Source organism: Belonocnema kinseyi, chromosome 1 (assembly GCF_010883055.1).
Source record: "Belonocnema kinseyi isolate 2016_QV_RU_SX_M_011 chromosome 1, B_treatae_v1, whole genome shotgun sequence".
Classification (NCBI taxonomy): domain Eukaryota; kingdom Metazoa; phylum Arthropoda; class Insecta; order Hymenoptera; family Cynipidae; genus Belonocnema; species Belonocnema kinseyi.
This window is the reverse complement of record NC_046657.1, coordinates 21,929,867-21,946,511: the sequence shown is the minus strand read 5'-3', so window position 1 is coordinate 21,946,511 and position 16,645 is coordinate 21,929,867. Positions and strand designations below refer to the sequence as shown.

The 16,645-nt window shown below is 29.5% G+C and overlaps 1 protein-coding gene across 1 annotated transcript in view; it reads left to right on the top strand.

Moving 5' to 3' along the window:
* The window catches only part of LOC117168996 (cilia- and flagella-associated protein 74-like), a 49,482-nt gene extending 36,902 nt beyond the window's left edge, over positions 1 to 12,580 (top strand). Inside the window, exons 23-24 of the mRNA XM_033355031.1 lie at positions 9,623 to 9,904; positions 12,365 to 12,580. Of these exons, the coding sequence (XP_033210922.1) occupies positions 9,623 to 9,904; positions 12,365 to 12,580 (498 nt within the window). The remainder of the gene's footprint in view (positions 1 to 9,622; positions 9,905 to 12,364) is intronic.
* The last annotated feature ends 4,065 nt before the right edge of the window (positions 12,581 to 16,645 follow it).

Genomic DNA, 16,645 nt, shown 5'->3' with positions numbered 1-16,645 from the left:
GATAACAAATGACAAAAATTATTCCTAAAAAAGGAACTTAAAGAGAGTGAATCTGATCAAACTAAACTTTCCATATCCTAGTTAATCTTTTTTTTCTTCCTTCAACAGTTACATTAAAATAATCGTTTTGCCACAAAAGACTTTCGCCAATAATCAGGTCGCCTTTGAATTCAGAACAAGTAAACTGTCTATTTTTAGCAAAACACCCACGCCTGTTCAGTCATACGGTCTTCCGGAAGAGAAACCGGAACCGGAAGTCAATCGACAGTAAAGGCTAAGGCAGGGTTCAGGAGAAAATATCTACCCAGCCATTATCTTCTCTAGTTCACTTAATCCTCATGAATCCTTTTCAGAAGTGAAGAAATGGCAAAATCTATCACGATAAAGAAAAGAAAACGGACTGCAACGAGTTACTATTATTTATAAAAAAAATGGAATGGCAATAGATTACACAACGCCCACAAAAAAGTGTTCTGAGCACCAGAATAGACAATGATACCTTATACGTTTTCAAAGTCACTTAATCTGAATCTGCGGTCTGTTTGACCCCATTCGGTGGGAATAAAGGTAATTTCGATGTCAATTTGTGAAAAAACCATTTAAGCGGAGAAAATCACGATTCTGAAACATTTTTGGGGTCGCTGAATCTGAATCTATGGTCTGTTTGACCCCATAAGATCAGAATCAAGGTCATGTTGAGGTCAATTTGGGGGAAAATCATCAAAGCGGAGAAAATCACGATTTTTGGGTTTTTTTCGGGTTTCTAAATCTGAATCTTGGACCTGTTTCACCTAATCAGGTCATGATTAAGGTAATTTCAAGGTCAAATTGGGGGGACGCCATTTAAGTGGACAAAGCCACGATTCTGAAACATTTTTGGGATCGCTGAATCTCAATTTGAGGCCTGTTTCACCCCATAAGGTCAGGGTCAAGGTCATTCCAAGGTTGAATTGGGAGAAAAACCTTCAGGCACAAAAAACACTATTTTCGTACGTTTCTGTACATCAGACTAGCCCAACATACCTATGTATTTTCGGGGTCGCTGAATCAGAATCCGGGGTCTGTTCGGCCTAATCAGGTCAGTTTCAAGGTCGTTTTAAGGTCATATTGGGAAAAAAACGTTCTAGCGAAGAAAACCACCATCCTCATACGTTTTCTGGGTCGCTGAATCTGAATCCGGGGTCTGTTTGACCCCATCAAGCCTACACAAAGGTAATTTAAAGTTAAAATTGGGAACGAACCTTCAATCGAAGAAAATCACGATTTTTTTCCTCACCTTGAACTTGAAATGATGTCGATCTTGACCTGATAAAATAAAAAAGACCCCGGATTCAGATTCAGTGGTCACAAAAACGTATAGGTATTGTTGTTCTAGTCAAATGAATAGAACATTTTTTGGTGGGGCTGTGTTATGAATATTGAATTCCGGGCAAACTAGTGGGGTTAAAGGAATATGAAAAACTAAATATAAAAAATGATTATCAACCGAACAGTTGAATTTATGTACATCAAGATAGTTGAAACTTCAAGCGAAATGGATGGACTTTCAACAAATTAGTCGAACTTTTAACCAAATTGGTGAATTTTTAACACAAAAAGTTTAACTTTCAACGGACTGATCAAATTCTTAAACACAAAATATTAATCTTTGATTAAAATCAGTTGAATTTTTAAAAAATTTGAATTGTTAGGTCAAGAAGACGATTTTTTACAAAACAATTGAATTTATAGGAAAAAATAAATTTTTAACTAAAAGTTTAATACATAGTTGAATTTTCAACTTAAAACGATCAATTTATGACCAAAAATTAAATATTAAATTTTCATTTAAGAAAATTAATTTTTTTTTAATGTAACCAATGTTGAATTTTCTACTAATCGCGATCAATTTTCAATAAAAAATAAAATATAACACTTCCAGTTAAACAATTATTAGAAAAAAATTCAAAAGACAAATCTACAAGAAAATCTAGCAATTTTCAAGAAAACAGTCGAATTTTAAATTACAAACAATCAATTTTCAACCAAATAGATGAATTCTCAATTTAAAATTTAATAGTTGAGTTTCCAAATAAAAGTGATCAATTTTAAACCAAAAATAAAATATCAAACTTTCATTTAAAAAATTATTTTAATCCAAATTTTCTACAAAATAGTTAAATTTTTGACCAAAATTGAATTTTCAATAAAGAATTTAATTGTTAAATTTTCAACTAGAAGAGATCAATTTTCAACCACAAACGGATTAGTGAAAATTTCACGTAAATCATTCATTTTTAATCTATAAGCATAAATTTTTAACATTAATTTTAAACAAAAAATTAAACTGTTGAATTTTCAACTAAAAACGATCATTTAAAAAAATTAAAACTTACATTTTTAGAAAAAAAAAATTGTGAAATTAAAAAATAAATTTTCAACCTTTGGATAGAATTCATGAACAAAAGAGATTAAACTTCAACTAAAAAGAAGAGTTTTTAAACAAATAGTTGAACTTTTAACCCCAAAAAGATGAACTTTCAATGAAAAATGTTATAGTTGAATTTCCAACTACAAACCCATCAACTTTCAGCTAAAAATGAAATAATTAAATTTTATTTAAAAAAAAAATTAATTTTGCACAAGAAAACGAATTTTCAACAAAATAGTTCCATGTTCAAGCAAATAGTAAAATTTTTAAACCAAAAGATATGAATTTTGAATCAATAATATAATAGTAGGTAGGCTTTTTAACCAAAAAGAATGAACTTTTTACCAAAAATAATTTGATTTTGTCATTGGGAAAATTTTCTTGAAAACTTCGAGAAAAATAGGAATTCTTTAAAAAGGGGGTAAAAAGGGAAATAGGGTAAAGGGTAGGAAGCTTGGAATTCACATAGGAGAGGTCAAATGGCAATGATGAAAGGTCAAAGGTCCGGGATTAGGGATAATAAAACACCAGGAATCATCTCATAGATGTGAGACAATAGTTTATAGGTCATGGGTCAACGGTTACAAATTTAATAGGAATCCAAAGTTTAGATGGTAAAAGGTCAAATATGAAAGCTCCTAGGTCAGAGGTCAGAAATAAATAAGTCGTAGGTGCCAGATAATAATTTATAGGTCATGGGTCAACGTTTAGAAGTTAAAGAAGAGTGATCATGGCATAGATCAGAGGTCAGATCTCAAAGATCAATAGCTAAAGGAGGTCACAGGTTAGGAATCCAAAGTTCAAAGATCGAAGGTCAAAGGTAAAAGGTGAAGAAATTTCATCGGCAAAGAATCTAAGGGTAAATGGTCATAAGTACGAGAATATAGTTTATAGACCATGCGTCAACGCTTGAAAGTAAAGAAGAGGGATTATGGCTTAGTTCAGAGGTCAAATGTGACAGGTCAATAGCTAAAAAGGGTCACATAATAGAAATTCAAAGGTCATGAGTTCCTAAGTTGGAGGTCAGATGTCAAAGGTCAATAATGAGAGGTTTAATTCGAGTCATAGACTAAGGGTCATTTTTCAGAGGTCAGAGGTCAGCTCTCAGGGGTAAGAAGTCAAGGAGAGGTCATTAATTCCTAAAACTTTATTTTTATTTTTGAGTGTTGTGCGAAAGTTTGACTCGACTTTCAAAATTCGATACTGCAAAATGTATTGCTAAGCTAATGCGGAGAAAGTTACCAAGAATTACTAGGATTGCCTTAATGTCTCGTTAAGTATAATTTTGCACAGGGAATTAAATACAAACAGCCTGAGGAGAGACTGATAAACGAGAAAGGAAGATATTTTAAGGAAACTTTGTATAATTTGTTTATAAATATTTACTGTGAATTTAATATCCTGTAAGGCAGTCTATAATCATCCGTTAAATATGCCACCAATTTTAGGCTGCTTTAGACCCCCCCCCCCCCTTCTTCTTGTTGAAAATCGTAATTTTTGCTTGCCCATCTCCCCCCTCCCTACCGACGTATAGTGAAACTTTCAGGTAAAAATAAGTCCTTTTTTATTAAGAAATTTATTCATTTGGTTCAAAACTCATATTTTTTAGTTAAAAATTAATCTCATTAGTAGAAATTTGAACTATTTTGTTAAAAACAAATATTTTTTTAAGATTCACTCCTTGATTGAAAATTTAACTATTCCATTTGAAAAAAATTAGACCTCTTCTTCTTTAAAAATCATCTGTTGGTCTGAACTGTTTTGTTGAGAATTCTTTTTGTTGTTTTCGAAAATTAATTTGTTTAACTAACAATGTTACTATTCCATTTTTGTAGAAAATCGATATTATTTATTGAAAATTAATTTCTTGATTGAAAATTTATAATTTTATTGTGATTAGATATTTTTTTATCAAAAAATGATCTTTTCCAGTTAAAAATGCATGTAATTTGTTAAAAATTCTTTTTTTTTTCGTTCGAAAATTAATCGCCTTAGTTCAAAATGTATCCTTTTTGGTTTGAATAGGGGTTTAATAATTCGGTATTAAATTTAACTATTTGGTTGAAAACGAAACCATTCGTATACAAATTTAACTCTTTGTTAAACATTATTTTTTGTAGTAAAGAAATTAGATTATCGAGTTGAAAATTCAACTTCTTTCAAAACATTCTCCCTTTTGACTTTAAAATTCAATATTTTGGTTAAAAACTGATGCACTTTTTCGAAAATTTATTTTTTTGTGGGAAATTATTTTTTTTGCTCGAACATTGATCTTTTGTTTTTGAAAATTTAACTATTTGGTTCAAATTTTATCTCTTTTAATTAAAAAGTCAATTATTTCTTGAACGTTAAACTAATTTGTCAAAAAGATATTTTTTTTTTAATTTCACCTTCTTGGTTCGAAATTTTTAAATTTAATTCTTACAAAATTAATCAAACTAACGATATAACTATTGAATTTTTGTTCAAAAATTGATATTTTTATTAAAAAGTGAACTTTTCTAGTATAAAATGAATGTAATTTTTCAAAGATTGGTCTTTTTTGGACGAAAATTAATTTTGTTGGTTAAAAATGTATCATTTTTGTTTAAAAATGCAACTTTTTGAATCCTAATAATTCTTATTTGGTTAAGAATTCAATAATTGAATGGAAAATTAAACTGTTTAGTTGAAATTTAAAAAAATTTAAATTATTTTTTAATTTGTAAATTGTAGAGCGAAATTGCTCTCTAGCTCCTCTGGGATCCGAACCAAGGTATTTCAGATTGCCGTTTTTTTTCTTCACAATTAACAAATAAAAAACAATATTAAAAATAGTTATTTTAGACCAGTAGAAAAAAAATGAACATCAAATTATGGTTTTGTAGCAATGTAAGTCTTAACAGAATCTTAAAACAAAATATCTTCTAATTTTGTAAAAAAAAACTTGACAAAAATTTGATGATCATGTCCTTTTGCTTTGCCAAATGTTGGCTTTTATGCTCTTCTGGAATTTCCCTCTTTGGCAAATGTGCCCGCTTCAATAAAAGAATATCAATTTTCAATAAAAAAATATTTTTTTTTCGATTAAAAAATATAATTTTAATAAAAAATATTAATTCGCAATAAAAATTTCAATCTCTAATAAAAAACATTCATTTTGTATAAAAAATATTTTTAAAACCCCACAAAATAGTGATATTTTCATCAGAAGGGCGTTTTGAATAGAAAAAGATTAATTAATTAAAAAAATAAAAGATTTTCTAAATGGAATAGATAAATTTTCAACCAAGGCGGTAAATCTTTAAAAATATTATTTTGTAATCATTTAGATCAAGTTTTAACTACGTAGTGAAATTTTAACTGAAGAAGATTAATTTTTCAACAAAAAAATTAATTTTCTAAAAAAAAGCGAATTTTCAAAAAAATACATCAATTTTCCACAAAATTCTTCAATTTGAAATTTAATAGAAGAAGGCTGAATTGTCTACCCGAAAATATGATTGGTTAGTAAAAAAATTAGTTTTCTCCTAAAACGTTAAATTTTCATTAGAATAGTTCAGTTTCTAACCAAATAGTTAAATTTGAACCAAAAATAAGAATTTTCAAAAGTAAAAGTTTGTTTTCAACCAAACAGTTTAATTTTATACAAAATTGTGAAATTCTCAACAAATCTAGATTAATATAGATCCAGACAGTTGCATTTAAAAAAAAATGATAAGATTCACCTAAGAAGATTAATTTCTGACAAAAAAATCGAATTTTTAAAGAATAACATGAATTTTCAACTAGAAATGATCAATTTTCAATAAAAATAGCAATTTAAAAAATGGAATTCTTACATGTTTAGTTAAAAAAAATGAATTCTGATGCGAAAAAAACGAATTTTCAATAAAAAAGTTACATTTTCAACAAAAGGGATGAATCTCGAACTAAATTAATAAATCTTCAAAGATTGTAATTTTCAACGAAGTAGTTCAAACTTCAATCAAGGAGCCTTCTGATCAAGAAATATGGTTTTTTAACGAAAATCCTAATTTCTTACAAAAGAAGTTAAATTTTCATATTAATAGTTTAATTTTTAACCAAATACTTAAATTTAAAACAAAAATAACAATTTTTACAAAAAAATAAATTTATTTTCTACCGAATAGTTTATTTTTCACTAAATTGTTGATTCTTAAGCTCAACCAAATTAATTTAGACCCCAAAATTTGCATGTTTAATTAAAAAGGATGAGTTTGCAATCGAGAAGTTTAATTTTCGCTTAAGGAAGACGAATTTTTTAAACAAAAAAAAAAATTTTCAACTAGAAAAAATAAACTTGCAATAAAAAACACAAATTTGCAACAAGAAAGAATAGTTGCATAATTAGTTTAAAAAATTAATTCCCCACCAAAATAAATCAATTTTTAACAACGTAAATTTTTTAATTTTTAACCAAGTGGCTGAATTTCGGAACAAAAAGATGACTTTTTAATTAAATAAATGCATTTTCAAAAAAACGCTTTTCAGCTAATCAAAAACCGAGAAAAAGAAAAAGTTTTTGGGAAACAATTGAAAGAAATTAAATATTTATTTTTTAGAACTTAAAATGGATTGTATACAACTTTTCATGAAATTAGAAAGTTTCTTCATTGTAGTAAACGTTTCATTCACTAAGAGACTAATTTCGCTCATAAAACTAATTAGTGGATGAATTTAATTTCGAACTGTGAATCCCGAAAAAGAAGAAAAATATTTTAAAATAATGTCGACGTCAGATTCTCTTTAAAAATACATTTAGTATTCCAATGTCTTTCAAAAGCCATAAATCTGTGTTGAAAGAAGTTAGTGGAATTAGCACGAAATTGGGGATAATCTTCTTAGAACGTCTTAGAAACTGATGGGAAATACTGCATTGCAGTTAGCTGTCTCTGAATGGGATTAAGATTAAGTCTAACCCAATTTTAAAAATACCTAAAAAATTTTCGACCCTCGAAAATTAACGTAGCCTGACATTCCCCTCAAAAAAGAGAATTTAGGTTGATTTTTTAAATAACAATAGAGGGGAAAGCAGGGGAATATATTTTGTTAATAAAATGATTGAAAACATATTAATTTCAAAATTAAACGTCTCAACTTCCTGAGTCGAGTAAAAATACATTACATTTTTGACCAAATATTTTTTAAAAAAAGAAAAAATTTTTCACGAAAAGGGACAAATTTTGAACTGAAAAAGGTAAATTTTTATATGAAACAATAAATTTTTAACAAAACAATTGAATTACCAATCAAATTGTTGAATTTTCACAAAAAAAAAAATGAATTGTTAACAAAATAGTGGAACTCTTAACCAATAGTTGAACTTTCCAGCATAAAAGACGAATTTTTTTCGAAGACAGTCACATTGTCAACAAAAAAGTTAATTTTCATCCGAGAAAGTTTACTTTTTACTATACGAAATTAATTTCTTATCAAAAGTCAAATTGTTAACTACTTGAACTATACACGAAAAAATTAATTTTTAACAAATTAGTTGAATCCTCAACCCAATAGATGAATTCTGGATTAAGAAAGCTGAAATTTTACACCAAATATTTGAATTTTCATCATATACCAAATGATTGAGTTTTTGAGTAAAAAAATATGTTTTCAAATAAAAGATGAAATCGTGATATTATCAGCTGAGAAAATGAAATTGCATAAAAAATTGAATTTTGAACCAGTTGACTTGAACCAAATATTTCATTCTTTAATTAAAAAGATGGATTTTCAATCAAGAACAGCGAATTTTAAACCAAATAGTTGCTTTTTCAACTTATAAGGAATAAATTTTAAGCCAAAAATGGAATAACTAAATTTTCAGATAAAAAATTTATATTAAAAAATAAATTCAACTTTCAACCATGCAATTGGATTTCCGACAAAAAAATTATCTGGTTGAATATGATCTATTTTGTTGAAATTTCCTATTTTTAGGTTGAAAATTCATCTTTTAATGTTAAAAATTCTAATATTTTTCAAGATAATTGAACTTCTTAGTTAAAAATAACCTTTCTGAAAAAAATTTATTTTTGGAAGAAAATCCTTCTGTATTGTTTTAAACTTTAGCTCATTTGGTGAAAATTTAATTATTTAAATTTCAATTTTTAGATAAAAATTATCTTTAAGAAATAAATTCAAATATCAACCAAGTAATTGAATATTTATACAACGAGAAAGTTAAATTTTCAGATTAAGAAAAATCATTTTTAAGAAAAAAATTGGATATAAAAAAAGTTATTGAATTTTTAACCAAAAAAACTAATTTGGCAGAAAATAAACTTTTTTGTAGAAATTTAATATTTTTAAATTGAAAATTCCTCTTTTAGCCTTAAAATTCTATTATATTAGTAGAAAATTCCACTATTTGCTCGAAAATTAATTTTTTGAAAAAAAGCTTTTCTTTATTGATTGAAAATTCTGTTTATTTGATCAAAACTGAATTAAATTATTAAAAATTCAATTGGTTCAAAAAAATTGTTTACTTGACTTAAAAATAAAATCGTTAAATTTTCAATTAAGAAAAGTTTATTTTAAAAAACCAGTTCTACTTTCTACTAAGTAATCGAATTTTCAAAAGAAAAAAAAACTTGGTTGAAAATAAACTTTTTTGTAAATATTAATTATTTTTTTATTGAAATTTTCTCTTTTTGGAAGAAAATTTATCTGTTTGGTTGAAAATTTAACTATTTCGTCGAAAATTAATTTTTCACTGAAAATTTATCTATTCTATTTTGAAATAATGATAAATTTATTTCTTAGAAAATTTAATTACATAATTTTCCGGAAAATTGTTTTTTTTTAATATGAAAATGGATATTTCTAGCCGAAAATTGAACTTTTCAATTTGTAGTTCAAAATTTATACTTTTTGGCTAAAAATTTGTAGTTTTTTGCTGGAAAATTTATCCTTTAGATTGAAAATTCAACTATTTTGTTGAAATTAAAGTACTCTGCTGAAATGTCGTCTCTTCCGCTAAAAAGTTCAACTATTTTTTTGTTGATTTGATTTAATTTATTAAAAAGTAATATTTTTTCGAAAATTCAACTGTTTTGTTGAAAATTGGTGTTTTTAGTCTGTAAATAGAATTACCCTTAATAATTAAAAAAAAATCTTACACTGCATTATGAATAACGGTAAATTAATAAATGATTAAAGTAACGTTACAAATAAATAATTTATTCAACGATATTTTTTATTAAATTTTAGATAAAAAATACTGGCGAGTGTCCACTAACCTTCAGGATGAGAGTTCTTGATTTTCTCGAAGGTCCAATTTCTTCGCCCGTCTGGCAAAACAAGGAGGAAAAAACAAAAAAAGGAAAAAGGACAAAAAGTTGTCCCATAAAGGAAAAATTCTCAATTCGACTAACCGAAGAGGAGCTGGAGGCGATTTATGGCAAGAAACTCAGTCTAATCCAGAATCAAAACGTATTTTCTTTCGTGAACTTTGATGAGAAAATGTGTCTTCGTGTTCAACCCAAAAAAAATGTAAGACCCTTAAAGAATTTTAAATTGTATGCGCAATCACATCTTTGTAACATTATATTATATAAATAATATTTTTAAAAACCCTTATAGTTTCGGTTAAGTTTCTGTCCGTCCATCGTACTTTTTCAGACGATGGGATTCGATAGAATCAGATCGAAACGGATTGAAACGGATAGGATCAGATAGAACCATATAGATTCCGATAGAAACGGATATGAATTAATAGTCTCAAATAGAACCAGACGGTATTAAATATAATCGAATAGGATCGAGTAGAATCAGGTATTATGAAATAAAATCGGATAGGATTAGATGGTATCGAATAGGATCATATAGATTCAGATAGAATCAAACAGGATTAAATAGCATCGGATAGAACGAGACAGTATTAAATATTATCGAACAGGATCGGATAGAATTGGGTAAAATAAAAAAGAATGGATCAAAATAAATAGGACTGGATTGAATCATTCATACTCATATAGAGTCGGATAATCCTATGAAGGATCGTATAGGCTCTGACATTACCGAATATGATCAAATAAAATAACATCGGATCGGATATAATCGATTTAGATCGGATAGAATCCAATATAATTATATAAAATAGGATACTATAAGATGGACCCAGGTAGGACCAAATATGATCTGACAGAATCAAATAGGGTCCGATAGAATCAGATAGAATCGACAAGGATCGGAAATAATCCAAAATAATCTGATAGTATCGGAAATAATCACATAGGATCAGATGTAATCGAATGGGACTGAATAGAAACTGATAGATCCGGAGAGGACCAAATAAAATCGGATAAGATTAAATAGAATAAGGTGGATCCAGGGAGGATCGAATATAATCAAACAGGATCGCATTAAATCAGATATTATCAAATTTGGATTAAACCGGATATAAAGAATTAGCATTGGATAGAATAAATTATACTTATATATAGTCAGATAGTCCTATATAGAATCAGATAGGCTCCTATATGACTATATATAATCGGATAAAATAAGAGAGGATCGGATATAATCAGATTATAGCGGATCAAATCAAATAGGATATGATCAGTATAGAACTAGATAGGATCAAATAGAATCGCATAAGATTAAATATAATAGGATAGAGCTAGACAGGATCGAATATAATCAAATAGGATCGGAATAAATCAGATATTATCAGATAAGAACGAATCAGATGGGATCAGACCAAGTTGGATTGGATCGGAGAAAAACAAATAAGATTAAGGAGAATTTATTTTAAATATATAGAAATGGATAGAACCATATAGGATAGAACAGGCTCTGCTATAACTAAATGAGATCGGATAAATTCGAATAGGATCACCAGGATCAGATAGCATGGGATAGAACAATATAGGATCGGGCAGGAACAGGTAAGTTCTTATAAAATTAGATACGATCAGATAGTATCGGATATGATCATAGAAGATCAGATAGAATTGGCTAGGATTGAATAGAATTTGGTAGAACATGACAGGACCGAATTTAATCAAATAGGATCATTTAGAATCAAATATTATCAGATAGGATGGGATAAAAATAAATTAGTTCAGATATAAACAAACAGAATTGGACACAATCAATTATACTTATATAGAATCGAATAGAACCATATAAGATCGGATAGGCTCTGATATAACCGAATAGGATCGGCTGAAATTCGATTGGGTCGGATAGAATCAAATAGAATTGGATAGAATCTCATAGGATCGGATAGCTCCAGATAGGAACGGGGATGATCTGAAATAATCGGATAGAATTAATATAGGAACAGATAGGACCACATAGGATCGGATACGATTATATATGATCAGGCAGAAAGACAGAATCGAATAGAATTAAATATAATTAAATAGGAAACGATAGAATCAGATACTATTGAATAGGATCAGATCAGATAGGATCTAAAAAATCGAAATAGGTTTTAATGTAAAAATTTCCGAAATTCGAGAATTTTAAATTGTTATTATATAAAAAAAATAAATTCAAAAATTAAAAGTGATGAGACATATTTTCCTATGATGGAAACATAAATTCAGCATAATTTTCACCGCTCAAAATAAAACAAATTAAAAAAAAACAAAACGTCAAAGATAAAAATTTTATTGATCAAGAAAAAAACTTTTGAAATTAATAAATTAAAACTTGAATCATTAATAATTGAAAAAATCTAAAGTTTATTTAAAAATTGACACATTGTTAAATTAAGATCTGAAAACTAAGTAGTTACAAAAAAATTGATCTCCAAATGAATCGTCACGATTTTTAAAAGTCAATCATTTTGATCTAAAGGGTAAAATTAGAAAAGTGAAAATTAACGAAAAATTTAAGGAACTAGAAGATTATTATTAATTTATTATTAGAAGTCTAATAAACAAATTTGTAAAAATTGTAAATAATAATTAGTTTCTAATTTACGAAATTTTTATTATATAGGTGGATTTCAGTATACAATTTCATCCTAGAAAACCGGAAAATGAAATTGAATTGAGCAAGGAAAGAAAGAGGGAAAAGAAGCTAAGTGGAAGAGAATCGAAGAATGAAGTTGAAACAAAGATGGAATCAATTTATCAGATTGGAAGATTCAATCTCAGTCTTGGTAATCTTATTGACGTACAAGACATCATTTTAATATGTCGAACAAAACAATAAAGATAGGATGAAAGTTTTCCATCCTCTGAGTAATTCAAAGAAAGATTTCAATAAACATTGTATCATGTTATTTCATCATTTTGATCTTATTATTAAAAAATTGGTACAAGTAAGCATCATGCGCCTAAAAAAAACTGGCTTCGTAGCCTATTAAATATTGAATTAAGTCTATCAAATCTCCCCCTCACCTTAGCACTCTCCCGCTCTTACCTCTCCTCTTTTATGAATATCTTATTCGATACTATTCTCTGTTTACATTTTCCCCTCTTCTTACTTCTCCTCACTCCCCCTAAATTTCTTTGGCTTCCCCTTCCTAACGCCTCATTTCTTACTCACCCTTACTTTCCTACAACTTTTTCTCTCACTCTAACTACTTTCTATCCACTCACTTTAATTACTTTCTATCTCCTCACTTCTACTATTCACCTTATTCTCGCTTTCACTCTTCATATTTCATTTACTTACGCTCCAATTGATCTCACATAACTTCCCCTACATCCCCTTCATAATTTCCCCTACTTTACCTTACCTAAGTTCACTTTACTTCCCCTACTGTTGAAATATTACTTCTCCTACGGCCCCTTCCCGCATACTCTCTCACTTCCATTATCTCCCAACCCTTCGCTCTCCTCACTTCCCCTACTTACCTAACCCCTTCTTCAACTTACTCTCCCTAATCTTTCCTTCCATGTCTTTCCGCCCTTTTTTTCAATCCCCTACTTTGCCACACTTACTCTCACTTCCCTACTACATTTCTTGTCACTTCTCTCATAAAATTGATTAATTTTGAAATACACCTAACGGATATATTAATTAAAACAATGATAATTAATAGTACACAATTGATATAATTTATATTATAAATTCAATAATAATTACACCATCATAATTAAAATAAACAATATTTATACACTTTTATACCCCCTTAATCCTCCTGCTTTCACTATTCTCACATCCCTCACTTCCCGGCCCCTCACTTGGACTCACTTAGACTCGCTTTTACCATTTTCCCTCCTTACACTTCCCAAGCTTACTTATTCTTAATTCCTTGCTACACCCCCCCCCCCACTCCGCCTTCCAAAAAATGTATTAACTTTCAAATAAACGTCTCGTTTAAATTCATATTATATATACACCTCTGATTACCGTCACTTCACACCGCTTCACTTTCACTAAGTATCACTTTTTCTTTTTACATACTTTGTCTAATTAAACTTCATTACTTCTCCTACTAATATTATCATACTCCCTCTACTTCATAAACTTGAATGTACACGAACTATTTAATTTAGTAAAATATTTAATTATAATTAAAATAGTAAATATAAAATAAAATAAACTTTTTCTTATCCCTTATGTACTTTCTCTTCTCTAAAATCCCTGAATTTCCCCAGTTTTCATCCCTCACTTTCCATTACTACCACTCCCTTACTTTTCCTAATTTCACTTTCCCACTTTTCTCAATTCCCCTTCCGTCACTTCTTTTTTCTCTACTTCTGCTTGCCAATCACACTTCACACCTCTTACTTTTCCTACTTTCTATCCCTACCGTTTTCTTAACTTTTCCTTCCTTCATTTCCCTTTATTTTCCTTCCTCTAGTTTCCTTCCTCTCACAATCCTTCTTAAACCTTTCCTAACTTCCGCTATTATCACTCTCTTACTTCCCCTATTCTCCTAATTTCCTCACACCTTTCACATCCTTCACTTTTCCTACTTTCTATATCCTCACTATCCCTCCCTTCAATTTTCTTACTTCTCCTTCCTTGACTTCCCCTTTCCTCACACCCTTCACATCTCTCACTTCTCCTACTTCATATCCCTTCATTATCCATAACTTTCCCTTGCTTAGCTTTTCTTACTTCTCCTTTCTTTAATTCCCCTTTCCTCACATCCATAAATTCCTCTTTAATAAATTCCCCTAATTTTTAATCACTCCGTTTCTCTCACCTCCCTTACCCTCACTTGCCTTACTTCTTCTTCCTCAACTTCCTCTCTCTGTTCACTTTTCTCACTTCTTCTTCATTTACTTCCCCTTTACTTACACCCTTCACATCTCACACTCCTCGAGCTTCATGTCTCTTCACTATCCCTAACTTTCCGTTCTTGAAATTTCCTTACTTTTCCTTCCTTTACTTCCCCTGCCCTTACAACCCGAACATCTGCTTCCAAAACTTCCCCTCATTTTAATCCCCCACTTTCACTCAGTCCCCTTCCCCTCACGTTCCTGCCTTCTTTTTCCTCTACTTCCCCTTATTCTACTTCCATGCATCTTCTACTTCTCCCCTTACATGCCTCACTTCTGCTACTACTCATTCCTTACCTTCACTTTCTTACTTCTCCTACTACCCTTTCTCTACTTTCTCACATCTCCTTTCTTCACTTCTCCTACTTCCTGTCTCTTTACATTCCCTAACTATCCTTTCCTTAACTTTTCTTACGTCTCCTTTATTTACTTCCCCTGCCCTCAAATCCCTAATTTCCTCTTCAAAAACTTTCCCTCATTTCCAATTCTTTTCCTTTATTTATCGTTCCTTACTTCTTTTTTCTCTACTTCCCCTTATTCTACCTCAATACATCTTCTACTTTTCCTCTCCTCACATCCCTTATTTTTCCTACTTCTTGTCCCCCTAAATTCCTTCACTTCCCCTCCCTTTACTTACTTTATTTCTTTTTCCTCTATTACCGACACAGACAGGAATCCGTTTGGTACGAGGATATTATTGCAAGTAATAAATTAATTTTCAAACCTTTTTTTTCAAAAGATTAATAATAAAAAATGTATAATGCTAATTAAACTTGAAATAATTACAAAAGTGTTTTGGAAAACAGATTCCATTATTAAAATGTACCAATATTGAAAACTATTTAGGATTCATGTCCATGGTAAAAAGAATGGTTTTTTTATCGTTGCGAACTGTAAATAATGTTCAAAATTATTATTACCATCGTTATTATTATTGATTACACAGGCACACAAAAAAAATAAGTGCGCGGATCTGGTAACAAGACACACGTATTCCTATGGATTTTGGGGCGCTGAATTCAAATTCGGTATCAAAAATCACCCATCACGTCATGGTTGAGCCATAACCTCAAAAAATGACGAAAAATCATGCACTGAGGCAAATAAATTCAAAATAATGCCAGTGATGCAAATTTTCACTTCAAAAACATGTTGACAACTGTGAAGGATCAACCCTTGTCTGACCTCACCTATTAACGGAAATTTATTGAACTACACGTAAAGCTCTGGAAGCATATTTTCCCAGTAGCAAATTTGTGCTACATCGAATGGGTCAACTCGAGCCTAACCTAGAAATAAATCCAACCCAGCCTTATCTAACCTAACCTAACCTCACGAAACACAATTAAACTGATTGTGTTGTCCCGTTGTGTTTGCGGTACCGTTTGAATCAGCTTGGGCTTAACCTGTAACGAGGTCAAACCTATCCTAACCTAAAAAAACCTGACCTAACCTAACCTAACTTCACGTAACACAATTAAACTCATTGTGTTGTCCCGTTGTGTTTGCGGTACTGTTTCATTCAGCTTCGGCTTAATCTACATAGACGTTTAACCTATCCTAACCTAACAAAACCTGACCTAACCTAACCTAGCCGAATGAAATTCAACCACACGTGTAGCTATGTAAGCGTACAGTTCTCAGTCTTAAATATGTGCTATATTTAAGAGGTTAACTCGATCTTAACTTACAAATAAAGAAAAAAGGACACGTTATAGCAGGCAGAAAATAGACTAAAATAGGTCTATAAATGAATTTAATTATGATAAACAGCAAAATAAATGTAAACACGAAAGATAGTATAAATATATCCCTTAAGTTTAAGAAAAGCAGAGAGAAAAAAATTTTGAATAAAACTCTTATTCATTTGCATGTTTAAGCTATAGTTCTACATTTTAATTGATACAAACATTGTCAGGTTAATTGAAATGTTGTCAATTCTACTTATACGAGGGTGGATTGATAAGTTTCCGGCCTGACCAAGAAAAACAACGTTTTTAAGAATTTTTTTTTTATTTCTCAACATAATCTCCTCCAAGGC